This window comes from Cololabis saira, chromosome 16 (assembly GCF_033807715.1).
Source record: "Cololabis saira isolate AMF1-May2022 chromosome 16, fColSai1.1, whole genome shotgun sequence".
NCBI lineage: Eukaryota > Metazoa > Chordata > Actinopteri > Beloniformes > Belonidae > Cololabis > Cololabis saira.
In genome coordinates this window covers 10028330-10046238 of record NC_084602.1, presented here as the reverse complement: position 1 = coordinate 10046238, position 17909 = coordinate 10028330, and the positions used below count along the sequence as shown (strand labels likewise).

General features: G+C 41.8%; 1 protein-coding gene across 1 annotated transcript; it reads left to right on the top strand.

The window, feature by feature from the left end:
* The first annotated feature begins 1804 nt into the window (after positions 1-1804).
* On the top strand, positions 1805-14809 carry LOC133462793 (ovarian cancer G-protein coupled receptor 1). Its single transcript, XM_061744234.1, has 6 exons — positions 1805-1924; positions 4312-4461; positions 5472-5605; positions 11044-11266; positions 13734-13914; positions 13997-14809. Exons 1-6 carry the CDS (start codon positions 1826-1828, stop codon positions 14455-14457), a joined length of 1248 nt encoding a protein of 415 aa, XP_061600218.1. The 5' UTR covers positions 1805-1825; the 3' UTR covers positions 14458-14809.
* The last annotated feature ends 3100 nt before the right edge of the window (positions 14810-17909 follow it).

Genomic DNA, 17909 nt, shown 5'->3' with positions numbered 1-17909 from the left:
ACAAGCCACAGACCAGCAGCACATCTATCATCTCCTCCAGGGTCTACATCTTTAGTGTTGTTGTCTTCTTTGTTTAGATCACACAATCAAATACGTCACAGCAGCTTCACTCCAACCTCCTACCTCTGTTTCAGCTGAATTGTTGTGGAAAAGAAACCAGGCTGAGCTGAGATGAGTAGAGTCCAGTAGGTACTAGTGGAAAAGTGCCATTAGTCACCAGAAAATAAGTATTTGGGCTTAGCTTAGCTCACAGTAAGCTGTGATGCTTATCAATGTTACCTTACATTCATTCTGATCTAATTTGCTGGTGGAACTCCCTAGTGTTCCTGGTTAGTCAACCTGGAGGAGTCTGGGAAGCCTGGAAGCTGCACAAGCCCCTTGATTGACCTGCCGGTCAACAGCAGGCTGACCAGCTCCAGGGTTAACTGGGCTACACAGGATCTCAACTGGAAGATACGCAGCTGCTTCATCTGAGGTGCTAAGATGCTGGAGTGGTGACACCACACACTGCAACGCAGCTGCCACTCAAAACGACAAGCCCTGAATTCTGCATACATTTGTTTTAGTGTTTATTTAACCTCATGGATGTGGATGTGAACTCTCGCTGTGGAGATCAAAACAGTTTTGGGTTTTTTTTTGTACCAGGCTTTCAATATGTATGTTTCTGCTGTAAAGTTGGACATTATAACATGAAGGTCGGCGGAGATCGACTAATTTCTGGAACCAGCTGCTTGTGGTCAGCATCAGTTTAGCCCATCTCTTAACTTCGGCTGACTCTGCGTGTAAAGGAAATAAATTATTTAAGAAATTGGGGATTTTTGGATATTTCATCCGTGTTGCTAAAGTTTGACACGAGTTAGCCAGTTGCAGCTGAAACGTTGTTGATGGTAGAGAGAAATGACCAAGGTTTCTTCTTTTGTCATTGTTTTTATAGTGTTGGTCACAATTTGAGGCTCTTGTGTATTTAATTGTTGAACCAAATATCTCACTTCTGTGTTTATCTTGATTATCGCCTATATGCACAGATCAGCTCAAAACTGCACTTACATCTCACATAACTTCTTCTGTTTCTCCCAAATCTGATGCAATAGTTAAATGTTGAGGTGTTAGAGGCAAATTAAGGGCAGATTACAGGAGTTCCCACCGGCCTGAATGGCTTTACGGCAGACTCACGTGCAAAGGCGTATGTGAAAATGAGGCGTGCTTCTAACAAGCTTCATGTCTCCTCTTGACCATGAAAGAACCAAATCCAGTTATCCTGTTAATGTTTGTTAAATAGACTCAGAAACCTGGCGGGCCTCTCTGGTACTGTCCTAAACTGGTTCAGCTCTTACCTCAAAGACCGACCAAATTTTTTGTATGGATACATGTTCCTCAAGAACCTAGAAAATCAAGTGCGAGGTACCCCAAGGTTCGACTTTAGGCCCAATACTTTTGAATTTATATATGCTTCCGCTTGGGCACAGCTTCAATTTTCATAGTTATGCTGACGATACACAGCTGTATATCGCCGTGTCTCCTGAAGACACAAAACCAATTGAGCATTAATAAGTTTTATGTTTAACACTTTTTGTAAAGCACTTTGTGTTGCATTTTATAAATGTATGAAAAGTGCTATATAAATAAAGTTTGATTTTATTTGATTTAAATGAAGCCCCCTCCTCTGTTTCCCAGCAGCTGGACCAGCCCATGAGAGAGGACACATCCTGGACCAGATGAGACATGCTGCCACGTGGAGCTCCATCCAACATGAAGATTGGAGTGCGTGATCATGCTCTGGTCCTGCTTCCTGTCTACATGTTTAGGATGGAGTAACGGCAGCACGATGGTGTCCACCATGACTGAAGACGGTGTGATCAACTGCACCATCAGCCATGAGATCCACCAGTACCTCTTCTCCTCCGTCTACATACTCGTGTTGTTGGTGAGTGTGTAGCCTCTGAACACTGACGTCTGAGTGCTGTAACGTTTAACAGAAGGTCAATGAAGAGAAGTGAGGGTTGGAGAATTCTGATCTCCTGCTAGTCCTCAGCCAAACTCTTGCTGCCGCATCTGAAGTCATTTTACGACTTTGTGCTGAAGAAGTCTGGACTGCTAGAAGACGGTTGCTTCAAGTATCCTGATCAGATGTCTGAAGCACCACAGCAGGCGCAGCCACTCTAAAACTCTTTTTTTCTTGTCTGCTAACAATACTGATTCCTGGGCTTTGGGTACACTCATATTTTAACATTCTTTTTAAACAAGCTCTTTCTAACCTTGTATGATTGTTTTGATTAATCCCATCACTGTTTTACAGCCTCGCTCAGTTTTAACTCTTTCTAAAGCAGTTATAACAAATTAATATTAAACAATGACAGAAGTCAAATAACTCACTAAATAGCCAAAGGGATGACAGTGAGCCATTGGCTGTGCCAGCCAGAAATCTAGAGACACCCTCCTAATTTTACATAGATTTGATATGATTTTACCTGATGAGGAACATAAAAATTCTCACCGATACAGTTGTGGATGTGAAATCTTACTATGATGACAAAAACTGTAACCCGACTATTTCTGCTGTAAAATTGGACAATTTAGCATGTAGGTCAATGGAGATGAACTCACTGTCAGAACCAGACCCTGGTGGTCAGTGGAGGAACTGCAGGTCTGGATCCAGACCTGGGTGGTTAGTGGAACTTTTTGTCATTCCCATGTTGGCTCCAACCCGGACGTTGGAACGTTGGCACTTGACTTGTTTGTACGTGATTCAGGGAACTCATTTGCTCCAGGACCCTTTGAAATGACAAGTTTGACCTGACGTCGTTCAACCATAACAAAAACATGAAACACACGTAAGAGGTCCAAACGTCCGTCATAAAGCTGATTCATTTTATACCAAACATGGATATGTTCATTCACAGTTTCAGAGATGTATTTGTGGACCCTGCGAACTGAACCACGACTCCAAAAGTTCAGTTAAGCAATGAAAATCTGTTTCATTTTAAGAATTCTACAGTTTTGTGCCTTGTAGCGTAGCTGTTTCTCTCTGGAACTGTTTGTGAAATGTCCGTCTTTTCTGAAAAGCTAACTCCAGAATTTTCTGGTGCCTGTTGTCTGTTTTTTTCCCTCTTTGACTTTATAAACTCTTCATGCTTTTCAAGTGATGGCTTGATAACTTTACAAGGTCACTCGTCTTATATTTGCAACATCTGTGGTACCTCTGGAAATCGCATCGTGGCGTAGTCATCATGAAGCAGTTTTCTGGTGTAAAATAACTACATAATGCCAGTACTAGACAGTTATGCCACCATTTCTCCACCAGCTAAGGCAGGAATCTGGAATGGGGTTGAATAACCTTTTGGGGGATTCTGTTTAAAAATATTTTGTTGTGTATAGTTGTAAATACTTCCCGATCCTGACCTTGTTTTCTGCAGAATTGACTTTTCCAAGTCTGGTATCGTATTGTGAATTATTTAATAAATATAAGGTCCCAGAGTCTCCAACAGCACAAAGAAAGTAAATGTTGTACACATAACCTCAAAAACATCCCATCCACAGTGAAATCATGGCGTGGCACATCCCATCATGCTGAGGGGATGTGTTTCTTCAGCAGGACCTGGGAAATCGGTCGGGATTGAAAGGAGCACAGATGGTGTTAAACACAGAGAAATGTTTGGAGAAGATCTGACTCAGCACTGCAAAAACTCAAAATCTTAACAAGAATATTTGTCTTATTTCTAGTTAAAATGTTTCATTTTTTGTCAGAAAAATCTCATTACACTTAAAACAAGACTCATCACTGGAAAAAAAAACAACAATTTTCACCTGTTTCAAGCAGATTTTCACTTAAAATAAGTAGAAAAATCTGCCAGTGGAACAAGTGTAATGAGATTTTTTGACTAAAAATGAAACATTTTAACTAGAAATAAGACGAATATTCCTGGTAAGATTTTGAGTTTTTGCTGTGAGTCTTCCAGAGAATTGAGACGGAGGCTCACTCACCTTTCAGGATCCCAAAGATCCTGCGAGGAGCAACTGACATGGTTAAAGCTCTGGCATAGTTCTCCCTGAGAATCTGTGGTTGGACATGACGATTACGGAACACCAGCAGAACACATCCGACATCAAGGACCTGGAGCCACTTGTGAAATAGGTGGAAATCCCAGGGGCTGGTGCCAAACCTGTAGGCTTTGAGGTGGTGAACACTTCTGAACAAGGCTTTCTGCATTAACCTTTTACTAATATGCTGCATGTTGCTGGAAATGAAAATGACATTCCGAGACAATTACTGCCCATGAAACAATGCTGATAAGTGAACCTGTGTGATTCCAGGTGGGTGTTCCCGCTAACCTGTACTCTCTGTACCACGCTGCTCAGCAGCTGAAGCAGAAGAACGAGCTGGGGATTTATTTATTGAACCTCACGGTGTCTGATCTGTTATACTTGGCATCTTTACCGCTGTGGCTGCAGTACATCTTCCAGGTAACGCACTACCATGCCAAACTCCTGACAGGCTCAGTGCATCTTGAGCCACAGTTTATTTGTGGGCCCAAATTGCTTAAACTTTGGTCCTATGTGTGTTTGTCCTCAGATTCCATGGTGGACCTGCTTGTATACGTCTATACACTGCAAAAACTCATTTCTAACTCTTATTTCTAGTTAAAATGTCTCTTTTTTGGTCCAAAAAATCTCATTACACTTAAAACAAGACTCATCACTGGAAAAATAACTTTTTATTTGACAATTTTCACCTGTTTCAAGTAAATTTTCACTTGAAATAAATAGAAAAATCTGCCAGTGGGACAATATTTTTTTGCTTGTAATGAGAATATAAATCTTGTCGCACTGGCAGATTTTTCGACTTATTTCAAGAGAAAATGTACTTGAAATAGGTGAAAATTGTCAAATAATTTATTTTTCTGGTAATGACTCTTGTTTTAAGTGTAATGAGATTTTTTGACTTTTTTTAACTAGAAATAAGACAAATATTCCTGGTAAGATTTTGAGTTTTTGCAGTGTATAGGCTCTAAATGGGATATATACTGTATACCAGACTTGTAGCCCAACTGGTCAATTTTCCAGTGTGTGCTAAGTGTGGGGTGTAAATACCAGGCTGTAAATATGTTTATTTCTGATGTAAAGTTGGACATTTTAACATGAAGGTCATTGGAGAGCAACTCCCTGTTGGAAGCAGCCCCTTGTGGTCCATAAAAGAACTGTATTTTCCCGACTAAGATAGTTTGATTTCAACCTGGAAGTTATATTTGGCCTACAATAGCTGGCTCTTAAGGACCAAAAATACTGAAACTGTATGAGACCCACCCCAATTACCTGTCTCAACTTCAAGGCTCTTATAGAAAAAGTTGCTGGACAGCAAGCATTACTTCATTTCACTTTGGTCCTCAGTTAAAATGTGAGTAGTTTTTTTGGATAAAAGGAGTAATAAAATAAACATCTTACTTTATTGACCCTTGTGTATGTTGTTATTTCAGGATGACGACTGGAGTCACAGGGAATGGTTGTGTCAGCTGTGTGGGTTCCTGCTGTACGAGAACATCTACATCAGCATAGGCTTCCTGTGCTGCATCAGTCTGGACCGGTACCTGGCTGTGGTCCATCCTTTAAGGTCGGTTTGTGAGGGAAACCAATCCTACTTAATTTATTAAACTCGTTGGGGCACAACCTTTGATTACAAAGGAAGAATACATTGTATTTATCAAATGTGTGTGTATGTATATATATGTGTATGTATGTTTGTATGTGTATATATATGTATATATATATATATATATATATATATATATATATATATATATATATAGGATGAAAATGTCAGTGTAATGTAAATGTACTTTATTTATATAGCCCTTTGCAGCCACCTCTAGGTGAGCCAAAGTGCTTTACAGAATAAAACATACAGAAATACAACATACAATCATAAGACAGAGCAAAAAATAAATAGAATAAAAGAAAAAGTGTAAAAAGTGTCACCACACTACTGGGTATTAAAAGCCATTAATACCCATGAAGGCAGCGGATGATCATTCAAATGATTATTGTAAGGCACAGGCCTTATGTAAAGCAGTAATGCATAATGTATAAGTAGTGTTATAGCACAACTACATCATATAAATGAGGCCAAGAACAGTTGAAACTAGATTTTGATGACTTTAGATTTCCTGAAAATGTCACACTCGGTGATGCCAATGACGTCCCAATGTGCAAAAGTGTTTCCATTACACTTTTGCACTAACCTGGATAATGAAAATGCCTGAAAAACCACCTTATGAAAATATAAAAAGGATTTTGTAATATTTGATGTTTTTTTCGAATTAGAGGCATTTCCATTACAGGTTGTTTTTTTTGGCAATATTTATGTTTTGCACAAATCTAGGGATATGGAAATGCCAGTTGTAGCTGCTGTGAAACACGGTTATGTTATGGAGCTGCTTTCCTGTGTCTGGTACAAGGTGTCTTGAATCTGTGCACGTCTTGTGGTTTGATTTGGCCAAGAGTCCTCCAACAGGATAATGAGCCAAACACACAGAAGTGTCCTTCTATGAGTCGTAGTCAAAATCCCTGTTGAACATAATAATAATAATAATAATAATAATAATAATAATAATAATAATAATAATAATAATAATAATAATAATAACCATCTTTGTATAATATAATATTGATAAATTATTAAAGGAGCTGTATGTAAGAGCAATAATAAAACGAATCATAAAATGACCCCGATATGTCAACAGACATTTAAAAATCATGTTCATTTCAAATACTTATGTCACTGACAACAGCACTCAAGCCGGAATATTCCAGTTTAAAAAGAGGAGTTGCAGCCCTCAACTGATGTTTATGTTGTCATTTTTTGTTTTGGCCTGAAGCTCCACCCTCCACCTATCTCCCAATCACCAAGTCAGTATTGTTTCTGAAGCTCCACCCTCCACCTATCTCCCAATCACCAAGTCAGTATTGTTTCTGAAGCTCCACCCTCCACCTATCTCCCAATCACCAAGTCAGTATTGTTTCTGAAGCTCCACCCTCCACCTATCTCCCAATCACCAAGTCAGTATTGTTTCTGAAGCTCCACCCTCCACCTATCTCCCAATCACCAAGTCAGTATTGTTTCTGAAGCTCCACCCTCCACCTATCTCCCAATCACCAAGTCAGTATTGTTTCTGAAGCTCCACCCTCCACCTATCTCCCAATCACCAAGTCAGTATTGTTTCGGCATCCGGGTTGCCAGCTCGGCTCTAATTATCGCAGCCATGGCAGCCTACGTTCCTGCTGCATTCTGCAGCCTACCTGGCAACCTCTGGTCGGGGGGAGGAGGGGGAGGGTACACGCCGATCAACAATATTTTGAAAGTGACTGCAGTACCAGTTTTGGACATTTCTTACAGACGGCTCCTTTAAGTTTTGTTGTGAATTTAATTTATAATGCACTTTACATTTGACATGAATCTCAAAGTGCTACAGCATTCAAGGCAAGCAAATTAAAAAAAAAGCAGCAGTATCATCACTAAAATGTAAAAAAGTAATCGAAATCAATGGCAAATCATAGCTGGCATATGCTTTCCTGAAAAGGTGGGTCTTAAGTCCACTCTTAAATGAGTCAATTGACTGTGGTTCTCTCAGGTGGGCGGGGAGGGCGTTCCACAATTTAGGGGCAACGGAGCAGAAGGCCTGGTCTCCCATAGTGACCAGTTTAGTCTTGGTGGGTTTGAGGAGGTTGTTCTTGTTTGTTGAACGGGTGCGGGTGGGGAGCTGAGTATGGATCAGCTCCTTGAGGTAAGGGGTGCGTTGCCATGAGTGCCATGGAGATGGGTCTATAGCAGGGATATTCAACTGGCGGCCCGCCAGGAGCTTTTATGTGGCCCCTGGTCATATTTCAAAAAAGGGGGGGAAAGTAGTGTTGCTCGATTCTGGCATTTTCAAAACATCGGTATCGACCAAAAAAGTATCAGGACATACCTAGTTATTAATGTTTTTAATATATATTAAATCGTTTTATATATCGTTGCATTTAATGCCACTTCCGGCAGTGACGAAGTAAGCGAAACTAACACAGTTTACGTATCGCATTTTGTTAATTAATAAAAGTTTAAGATGCTTGGTAGCCTTTTCAGTTGGTTAATGATTCATTGGACAGTGTTTGTACATGTTAATCTCTGCTAGAGATGTTTTTTACTACTTCAGATTTTTTGCCAGTTTTGCACAGTGATAATGTTTGTCACATTATTTGTTATTAACCTCCATTTATAGAGGACTTGTTTACATCATTAGGCTTCTAGGATTGGCCTGAAATTTTTTCATTTGAATCTTTAAATGAGGACTTTGCATTTCAGATGGAACTTCTAAGCCTCCTATAATTTCATGCGATTGTTTTGTTTTGCTGATATAATGCACAGGTGTGTCATAAATAAAGGAGCTTCTGGTTAATATTTTGGTTGCTTATTTATTACATCAAACTGGCTACTATGGACTAAAATGCTTGTGCTCAATGCTTAATATAATATTCAAATAAGGAAATCTTGGTGGAAAGTGGTGCTTTGTCATTATGGCGTGTTTTATTAAAAGTAGGTCAATATTAACTTCATTAAATTTGCACAATGCATGGTTTCAAAATGAACTTGCATTCAAAATAATATTTCTTTATCTGTTATATTACATTCAACTTTCACAATGACTAAATCTGGAGACAATTAATACATAATCCATATGTAAACTAGACAGATATATTCTCCCGCTCATTCCTGTGCACAAATGTATTATATATACATAAATCTTCGTCTTTGAGTGCCAAACACATTTTGAAAACTCCCAAATTTTCCGCCTGCGCGCTTTGTGCGCGCACGCAGTGCGGCCCTCTTCATGCTTCATGAGTGCGTAGTGCGTAGGATTCATACTAAAAGTGCACGTACACCCAAAAGCCGAAAATGGCGGGCGCAAAAAAAAATCCGGATTTATAAAACCGCGTGCACGCAGACTTCCACGTAAGGTTCTCTTTATAAATCACAGTCCAGCTGGAAGGTTGCGCACGTGAATCCGCCTCATATCCCGCCCTCTACACGCCCACTTTCTACCGAAAATGGAATCATTTTGCATATGAATGAGCCTGCTGAGCATGCGCAGTGGCTTCCTGCAACCTGTTTGGCTTCAGAATGAATGAACGTGTCGAGCCACCGTGCCACTGAATTTCACTGAGATCTGAGATCTAGATGTTGTTGATGAGGTGGAGGACAGGAAAACAACATTATTTTGTGGTCACAGTAAAAGTAGAAAAATAAATAGTATAAAATACAGCGAGTGAGTGGCAGCAGGCCGTTGCTGCGCGGAACACCGTGAGTGCCCCGGCGCAACAGGGGGGGGCATGTCCCCCCGTCTTTTCAAAATCATGTTTTTGTCCCCCCCACTTTTTACAGTTTAAAAACTAACGGTAGGATCAGCCATTAACTGCAAATCACACCCTGTGCGAAGGGCCCGGCAGCCCTGCTTCACCCCCCGCCCCCCCTCCTCCTCTCCCATCTCCCCTCAGAGCTGCTCAGGGCTGATTTATGGTTCCGCGTCACACCAACGCAGAGCCTACGGCATAGGTGCGTGTCGCCGCGTACCCTACGCCGTAGGCTCTGCGTCGTTTTAACGCGGGACCATAATTTAGGCTTACACCCGCACCTAAAGGTTTCACGCGCGCGTAAAACTCATTATATATATAAAAATATCTGTGTCCCTTTAGGGAAGAAATGAAACGCTCTAGGAAGCCCCTCATTTGTTCTGTCCTAAAGCGGTGTGTGAAGAGGAGGTTGCAGCAGCTCCAGCAGCACCACAGTCCTGACTGACTGAGCTTCACACAGAGGAACACGATCAGCGCTATTTTATTTTATTTTATTATTTTATTATTTTAAGTCTGATATATGTTGTGATATGTGATGACATTATTAAGAGTATGACATGAATCTGGCTTCATTTCACCACCTCACAGCCTGCGTCGCCAGCTCCCCGTGTCTTAAGTACATTCTTACGGGAGGGTCCGAGTTGCCGTAAAGATAAGCAGATTTTTCGGTTAGTTTTTTCTTTTTAGATCCGAGGCTTTGCGTAGATGGCGGCTTCCGCAACTTTCAGGCGCTTTTTCTGCGCAAGCAAGCTTTATAGATGAGGCCCCTGGTCTATAGTTTGCATGCAGTGCCGGGTCTAGGGTGGGTTTTTTGAGAAGGGGAGTGATGATGGCCGTTTTCAGAGCTGGGGGAACGTGGATGGGCTGTAGGGAGAGGTTAATTACTTCTGTGATCAGGGGGCTTATGGCTTTGATGTGCAGTTTGACCAGGGTTGTGGGAGCAGGTGGAGGGCTTCATTCGGCCGATAGTGTCCTCAACCTCTTGCCGCGTGGTGGGAGAAAAGCAGCAGAGAGGCAGGGAAGGCCCAGGCTGTGGGCTGACTGTTGGGACAGAAGAAGTAGTGGGGGCGGAGAGGGAGGAACGAATGTTGTCAAACATATGTTGAAAGAGCTGAAACATGTAGATGCAGAAGAAACCTTTCAAATCTTAGACAGCGGTTTGTTTATGAGGAGTAAACCAAAATACCTGTGTACAGTTGCAGAAGTCTCATTGAGAGTTACGAGTAAATGCATCCACATACAGTATGTCACAGCAATGCTCCTTTTCACAGCATCCATTTCTTCCAAAAAACTATAAAGATCTGGATTCAGATTCAGATTGAGAATATAAATCAGAGTGTCATCTGTATATAAACACATATTTGTATTAATTAACATGAGATAACAGCGAATAAAAGAAGCAGATGCTAGTACATGCTATTACTCTGTGATGGCTGATACAGTGTTGTCTGAAGGACCAGAGATCACGGGTGTTTTGCTCTCTCAGAAGAAAAAAAATATTCAAACCTTCCAGTTTTTAGTTTGTTTTTGAAGTTAGTTGTTGAATACTTAGTATAAACAGCTCCACGTGGCTGTTTATCTGTCCTTATCATTTTAAAGCACTGTTCATTTCCTGCGTTTTTTGTTTTTCTAGCATGTTTTTCTCCTGTCTGTGCCTGTCTCCAGGTTTACCCCTCTCCGCTCAATGCGTGCAGCTTGGATCGTGAGCGCCATCATCTGGCTGAAGGAGATCGCAGTCGGTGTGGTTTTCTTCCGTCACAAAGAGCTGAGCAGAGACCGAACCAACCAGTCGGTGTGCTTTGAGCACTACCCAATGCAACCGTGGGAATATCCAATCAACTACTACCGCTTCTTCATCGGCTTCATGTTCCCGCTGGCCATCCTGACAGTACGATAGCTGCTTTCTTTAGCTCGTATGTAGAAAAAATAAGCACTGACTGCATTTCTTGAAACACTTCTGTCAAACTATGTCACGGAGTAAAAAACACACGAAGCTACAACTAGCACACAACTGCTGCAGTGTTCAGTACACTATGTGCAAAGTTTGGCCCACCTCTTTTCATACTGCTACTACAGCATAGATAGTCTTACTCAACTCATCTCAACTCAACTTTATTTATAAAGCACTTTAAAAACAACACAGTTGACCAAAGTGCTGTACAAAAACATGGATTCAGAGAAAAGCATAATTTTATTTTTGTAACACAAATGCAAATAGTCTTAATAGCAGGCAAATGCATGCTCCAATGAACAACAGCAATTCACTTTTACAGTGTCATTATTTATTTAATCAAAATGGAGACAAAAAGAAAAATTACATCATGTGGGCAAATTGTTGTAAGCAGGTTCTGCTAATCATCAGTCTTTGATTACTTGATCATCAGCAGATGTGCAGACCGTTATAAGACCTAAACCCCAATAAAAGCAGATGTTTTACTAGTTTGCTGGTCTGGAGCACTCAGGTCTGTAGTTACACAAAGCCAAGAGGGAAAGACATAACAATGGTCTTAGAGAATTAACTCTTAATGCAGTATAGATTGTCTGGAAGGGTTTCCATGGAAAAAATCTTGAATAGGAAGATGGAAGCAAGACTGAGGTCCACAACACTGCATTTGATCTAAGCACAAGACTTCTGGAACAATGTCCGACAGACAGATGAGACCAAAGTGGAGATGTTTGTTCTGAATGTCCAGAACCATGTCTGGAGAAAACCAAACAGGGTAAAACACCTCATACCCACTGTCAAGCACGGGGGTGGAGGGATGATGGTCTGGACCTGGACACCTGTCAGTCATTGGGTGGACCGTGAGCTCCTCTGTCTTCTAGACACAAATGTGAGGACATTTGTCTGACAGATGAAGCTTGACTGAAACTGGGTCACAAGAAATGATCCCAGCGTAGCAGATCTACATCAGAATGATTAAAAAGTAAAGAATCAAGGGTTTTAGAACGACCCCGTCTAAGTCCAGACCTGAACCTGGCTGAGATGTTTGGGGGGACCTTCAGACAGCTGTGTAGACCAAAAATCTCAATGAACAAAAGCAATTTTGGAAAGAATAATGTACCAGAATTCCTCAACAACCATGAGAGACACATCAGACAGGAAACATCTACTGAGAGTTACCCTGCGTTCACACTGAAAGCATCACGGGCGTCATAGGCGTCTGGCTGCCATTCATTGTCTATGAAAAACGGGCGTCGAGAGGCGGCGGGGCGGCGGGCGCGGCGCGTCAATTTGAAAGTTGAAAAATCTGAACTTTATGCAAACGAGCAGCGGCGACGCCGAGGCGTCGTCCAATCACAGACCGGGATTCCCGAAGCGAGAACCCTCAATGCAGATTGTACTCTCATGTAGACACAAACGTACACTGATTCACATGCGTACAGGAGCAGAGCTGTGCACTTACAAACGTATTTTATCAGGAATTAATATATTTCATCCAGCAAAATGACATTTTGCTGGTTTGACTGCTGTTTTTACCTGAACTGATCAAGTGAAACATGTATCTGATGGGTGAGGAGCTGGATGGTCCGAACTATTTTATTTGCTACATTGATCCAACGAAAAATAATTAAAACCCGTGCTTATTAATCACAAAACACAGATTAAACATCATGACTAAATCCGCTCCGACCCGGTGTGTCAGTGATCACCGCACAGACTGCAGCTTCGCCTGAATTATGGTGCGGTGCGGTGTGCGTCGCCGCGTACCCTACGCCGTAGGGTCTGCGTTGGTGTGACCGGGAGCAAGGGCTCTGGCGGTTGATGTTGTTCCGCGGACCAAACTTGTTAAGGAGCATCAAACTCACTCTTATCTACGCGGAAATAACGCTAAGATATAAAGAAGGCGTCCCAAAGTGTGATCTATGGTGAAATAGGAAACTGAAGATGTGTAGGCTGTTCCCATTGTTCCCTTCAGTTCTGCAGCGCAGCTTGAAACCCCGCCCACCCCCGCCCCGCTGCAGGCACTGATGTTTTCAGTGTGAATGCACCAAGCGGCGAGATGCTGGCGTCGGGACTCCCGTGACGCTTTCAGTGTGAACGAGGGGTTACTGCTGCTGAAGGTGGATCTACAACATTTTGAATCATGGGGGTATTTAGTTTTGTCCACATGTTATTTTTCATTTAGGCTTCATTTGTGTTAAATAAATAGGTATGGCATGGTGAAAAAGGTTTTTTATTTCTGATTGTCTGAGGTTGAATTTGTCTGATACTAAAACCCACCACAGTCAGATGATCATTTTTGATGAGCACAACTGTAGGTACAGAAATACTGAAATGAGGGTAAAATAGCTGTCTGGATCTGGACGAGTGATGTGACCTGGATGTTTGTGGATATTATCTGCTGATGCAGGTCAGCTACCTGTGCGTCCTGCGAGCGGTGGGCCGCAGCGCGGGAACTCAACCAGACCAGAAGACGAGGATCCGACAGCTGGTGAGCAGCACCATACTCATCTTCCTCGTCTGCTTCTCCCCGTACCACATCTTTCTTCTGGTGCGGACGCTGCTGGAGCGAGACTGCAACTTCATAGCAGGTACTCCTCTGTTCACAGACTGCACTATTTAAGAATCAGGAGTTTCCATCTTAACAGCATGGCCCATGTTCTCATGTTCCAGGGATATTCAACTACTACCACCTGTCATTGCTGCTGACCACCCTGAACTGTGTGGCCGACCCAGCGCTTTACTGCTTCGTCAGCGAGAGCGCCCGGCGGGGCCTGTACCGAGTTATCGTCCGACCTGCTGCCAGGATACTCTGCTGCTGTTGTCGCCGCGGCCACGCCAGCCCCGCCAAACCAGCCAACGACTCCCATGAGGTGGCCACGGACGAGAACAATGGCCACCCGACCGTGACGCTGCTCACGCACACCAGCGCGCACAACACCAAAACTGACTTCTGCAAAAACATCACCTTGAATGCACAGACTGATAACAGAACTGTCATACCATTGTTGATAACAAGTAACAAACTCTCAATTGAGAAGCTCGGAGATGGAAAATCCAGCTGTGTGGTGGCTGTGAAGGAGAAGGAACAAACGACAGAAAGGATCGAGGAAACTGACAAGAATGCCTGCTGAAAGGACCAATCAGGGACCTGCAGAGGAAAACGACGACTACACATCGGACATTATGGGCAGGTTTCCATTAGTGGGGGTATAAGGTAGTTTTGCTGAGGTCTCAACTGTTGATGCGGGTATTCATTAGCAGAACCTTTTAGGATCTTCTACAGGGCTGAAACAAGTCCCTGGGTTTGGTAATTCAACGCAACCCTGAAAAAGCTGCTGGGCAGGGTGTGATGGTGATTGGGTAACCTGTAGGCAGGCGGTGATGCCCAACCCTCTTCCATGTCTGCTTTAATTACAAGTTGCCTCTTCTCGTTCATCACCAGTCTCACAGAAAATTTAAACAACAGAGAATGCAGAAACTGTATCCGCACCTTTCATCTTTTTTCCTATCCCCTTTACGTGCTTCTTTTTTTATTTATTGACAGTTGACAGGCAGTAAAAATGGTGCATTGCAGGCATCATGTGGTACTGAGTCGTAGTTTCCTACGTCAGTGGATCCTATCTGGTCTACCACTGTAGTGGAGACTCAACAGCTGAAAGGACCAACGAGGAGTTTGACCCCGTTATACTTCCAGCCTCGTAGGTTTTACCCCAAACCCCTGCTAATGGAAACCTGCCTAATGATGCAGTCTGTTTGCACTCAAAAGTCAGAACTCTGGACCTGGGTCAACTTCAACTTAGTGAAAACCCAGTTGGATGCATTAGATTTGCCACAACATATAAAAGTTGGAAAAACAAAATGAAAGCTTCCACGAGAGCTGCTCTTCTGTATTGTTTACTTTCACCCATAAAAACACAGTAGAAATAGCCTATAAGCAGTCATGAAATGTTGTTGTGTATATGGCCTTCTAAATTTGATACAAAAAAGACAAAAGTGTTGAAAAACACTTGCTTTTACGTAAAGTCAAAGCTGTGAGCACCATCCATCCATGGACACTCATCCTGGTTGGGGTCGTGGGGCAGCAGTGTTAAAAGTCAGACCTCCTTTCCTTTCAGCCACCTCTCCGGCTACTCCGGGGGAGATAAAATCTCTCCAGTGTGTCCTGGGTCTATCTTGTAGTCAGAAACTCCTCCCCCTCCTCAGGGAGGCATCTAGGAGGCAGCCTCACCATCTCAACTGGCTTAGGGCAGCCATCTTGGTTATTTAATTGAGTCCTGAGTTTGTCTGAGTTGATAAGTGGGAAGTCGTATATCAGGGAATGTTGCATTCGCCACTTTTGGCTTTGGACTTCAAAAAGGAACTTGGAAAACAAGTTTTGAGTGTAAATGAAGGACAGCATACATTAATCCTCGGCGTCGCTTCAAGGAGCACTCGAGAGTTAAGAAATGACTAGAAATATAAACTCTTGTTAAAGACCAAAACAACATGAATAAAAGCAGTTTTGGTTGAGAACAGAATATGTTTGCAGCAAAATGACAATCAATGTTAGCACACAAGACTAAAGACCTGTGTTAGGATAAATGGTTATTTTAAGCCTCTAAGCCTTGTCTAAGACTAAGCGCAAGGTTATTTTGATATAAATATAAACTGTACTATTCGGTTTTCGTCTGTTGACAGCAGTTTGCACAACACTGATCGTTGACTTGTTTGGACGTAGGACCAAACAGCTGCGACTACACAGATTCCTGAACAAATGCGCCCTTTTTATACACTTTCTGTACACATAGAAAGGTAAAATTACCCTGGTGTGTTTGTTCTGCCGCTTAAGTGGAATGGCTTTTTTAATTTAAGTATCGTCAGTTGAAAAATAGTTATTCATTTTGACATTGGTTGACTGCTCACGGTGCTAGCATTAATTGCTATTCTTCTGCAAACACATATTCAGTTGTAACTTGAAACTGTTTTATTTCACATTGTTTTGGCCCTGTTATTACCCTCTAATAACAGGTGTAGGGTTGATTTAACTCTGCACTGTTTCTATAACGCGGCTGTGTTTACATTTTCATTCATCTTACTATAAGAGACAACTTGAATCTGTGATGAATATCCTGTTTACATTTCTGTGGTTTCTTGTGGATGTAAACACTGAAAGATTATGACGGATCAGGAAGTCATAGCTTAAAACAAATGTTAAAAAACATTTGAGATATTAATGTCCTCCGTAATGCTTAATAATTCATGTTCTGGATTAACGAACAGTTCACAATAGAGTTGTTTTATTTTGATCACAGCTTGAAAGCTCTGGGTCGGTATAATCATGCAGGCTAAATCCTCTATTTCTGTGTGCTACAGTGAGCACCTTTTGTTCCCCACCCCCCTCTGCTCCCCGCTCACTCTGGTAACCTTTCTAAACCACCTTATGTTTCTTTTTGAACCAAGAGGGTGGGGTTTACCCGATGATAGATGCATGGGTGGGATTGCTCTGTGATTAGCGTTTAGAGGGGCAATCTGCAAACAAAGTTAATACTCGTCTTCATGAAAAAAGAAAAACATTTCTGCAAGCTCCTGGTATGACTGTAATTGAGAACTGTATTTCTTCCTCAAATGTGCACTTCTAATTATGTCAAACAACATAAAATAATCTAACAGAATGCACAACAAAACTGAAAAATTTAACAAATTAAAGTCAAACATTCTGTCAAACAGTGAGCCGCTGTTAGTTAGCATGTCAATTAATACTGTATTTTTTCTTTTTTGGTGGCTCCAGTGGTCTTTATTGAAAATAGCTTGACAAGAAAAAGGGACAGAAGAGAGAGGAGTAGAGAGAGAGACAACACGCACAAAAAGGTCTCAGGTGTTGAACCTGGACCGGCTGGACGATGACTGTAGGTTGCTTATGTCGTTCACCTGCTCAACCAAGTGATCAATCCGACCCCTGCAATGTCTTTAGTCACATCTGCGGCAAAGTTCCAGGTTGAACGGGTTTCAGCTGATCTGCAGTTAAACTGTCTGGAAAAAGAAAATAGACTTTAATGTTGATGTTAACCCTTCAAGTGAAGAAGCCTACAGCCTACATGGGGATGTTTTTTCACATCAAACTGGTTTCATATTCACCAAGAAAATAATATTTATTAACTGTAATAAACAAAAAAACATTTATTGAATTCTGTTACCATTAAAGTGTTTGAAAGAAAGCTGACGTGAAGATTTTATTTCAAGCATCTAATCAACCAAAGTACAGTACAGTACGCACAAATTGCGTAGTTGTGCACTTACTAGTTTGAGTGAGAGAGTGTGACAGGTGAGTCTGAAACTCCGGACACTTCACGATGGTCGCCATCATATCAACACAGGGGAAGTGCTTGGATACCCATTAGCTATGTTTTTGGTTCAAAAGAGGACGATGCAAAAGACATCACCAAAGACAACGCAGCTGTAGGGAAGAGCTTACACATGACAAAAACAATTGGGCCTGTTTGGATTGGAATTCAAAAGTTCATGATACATTTTCACAGTCATTTATATTTCTAATTAATTTATAACTCTTGGTGGTAAGCAGTATAAAGTTTAACATCATCTACGA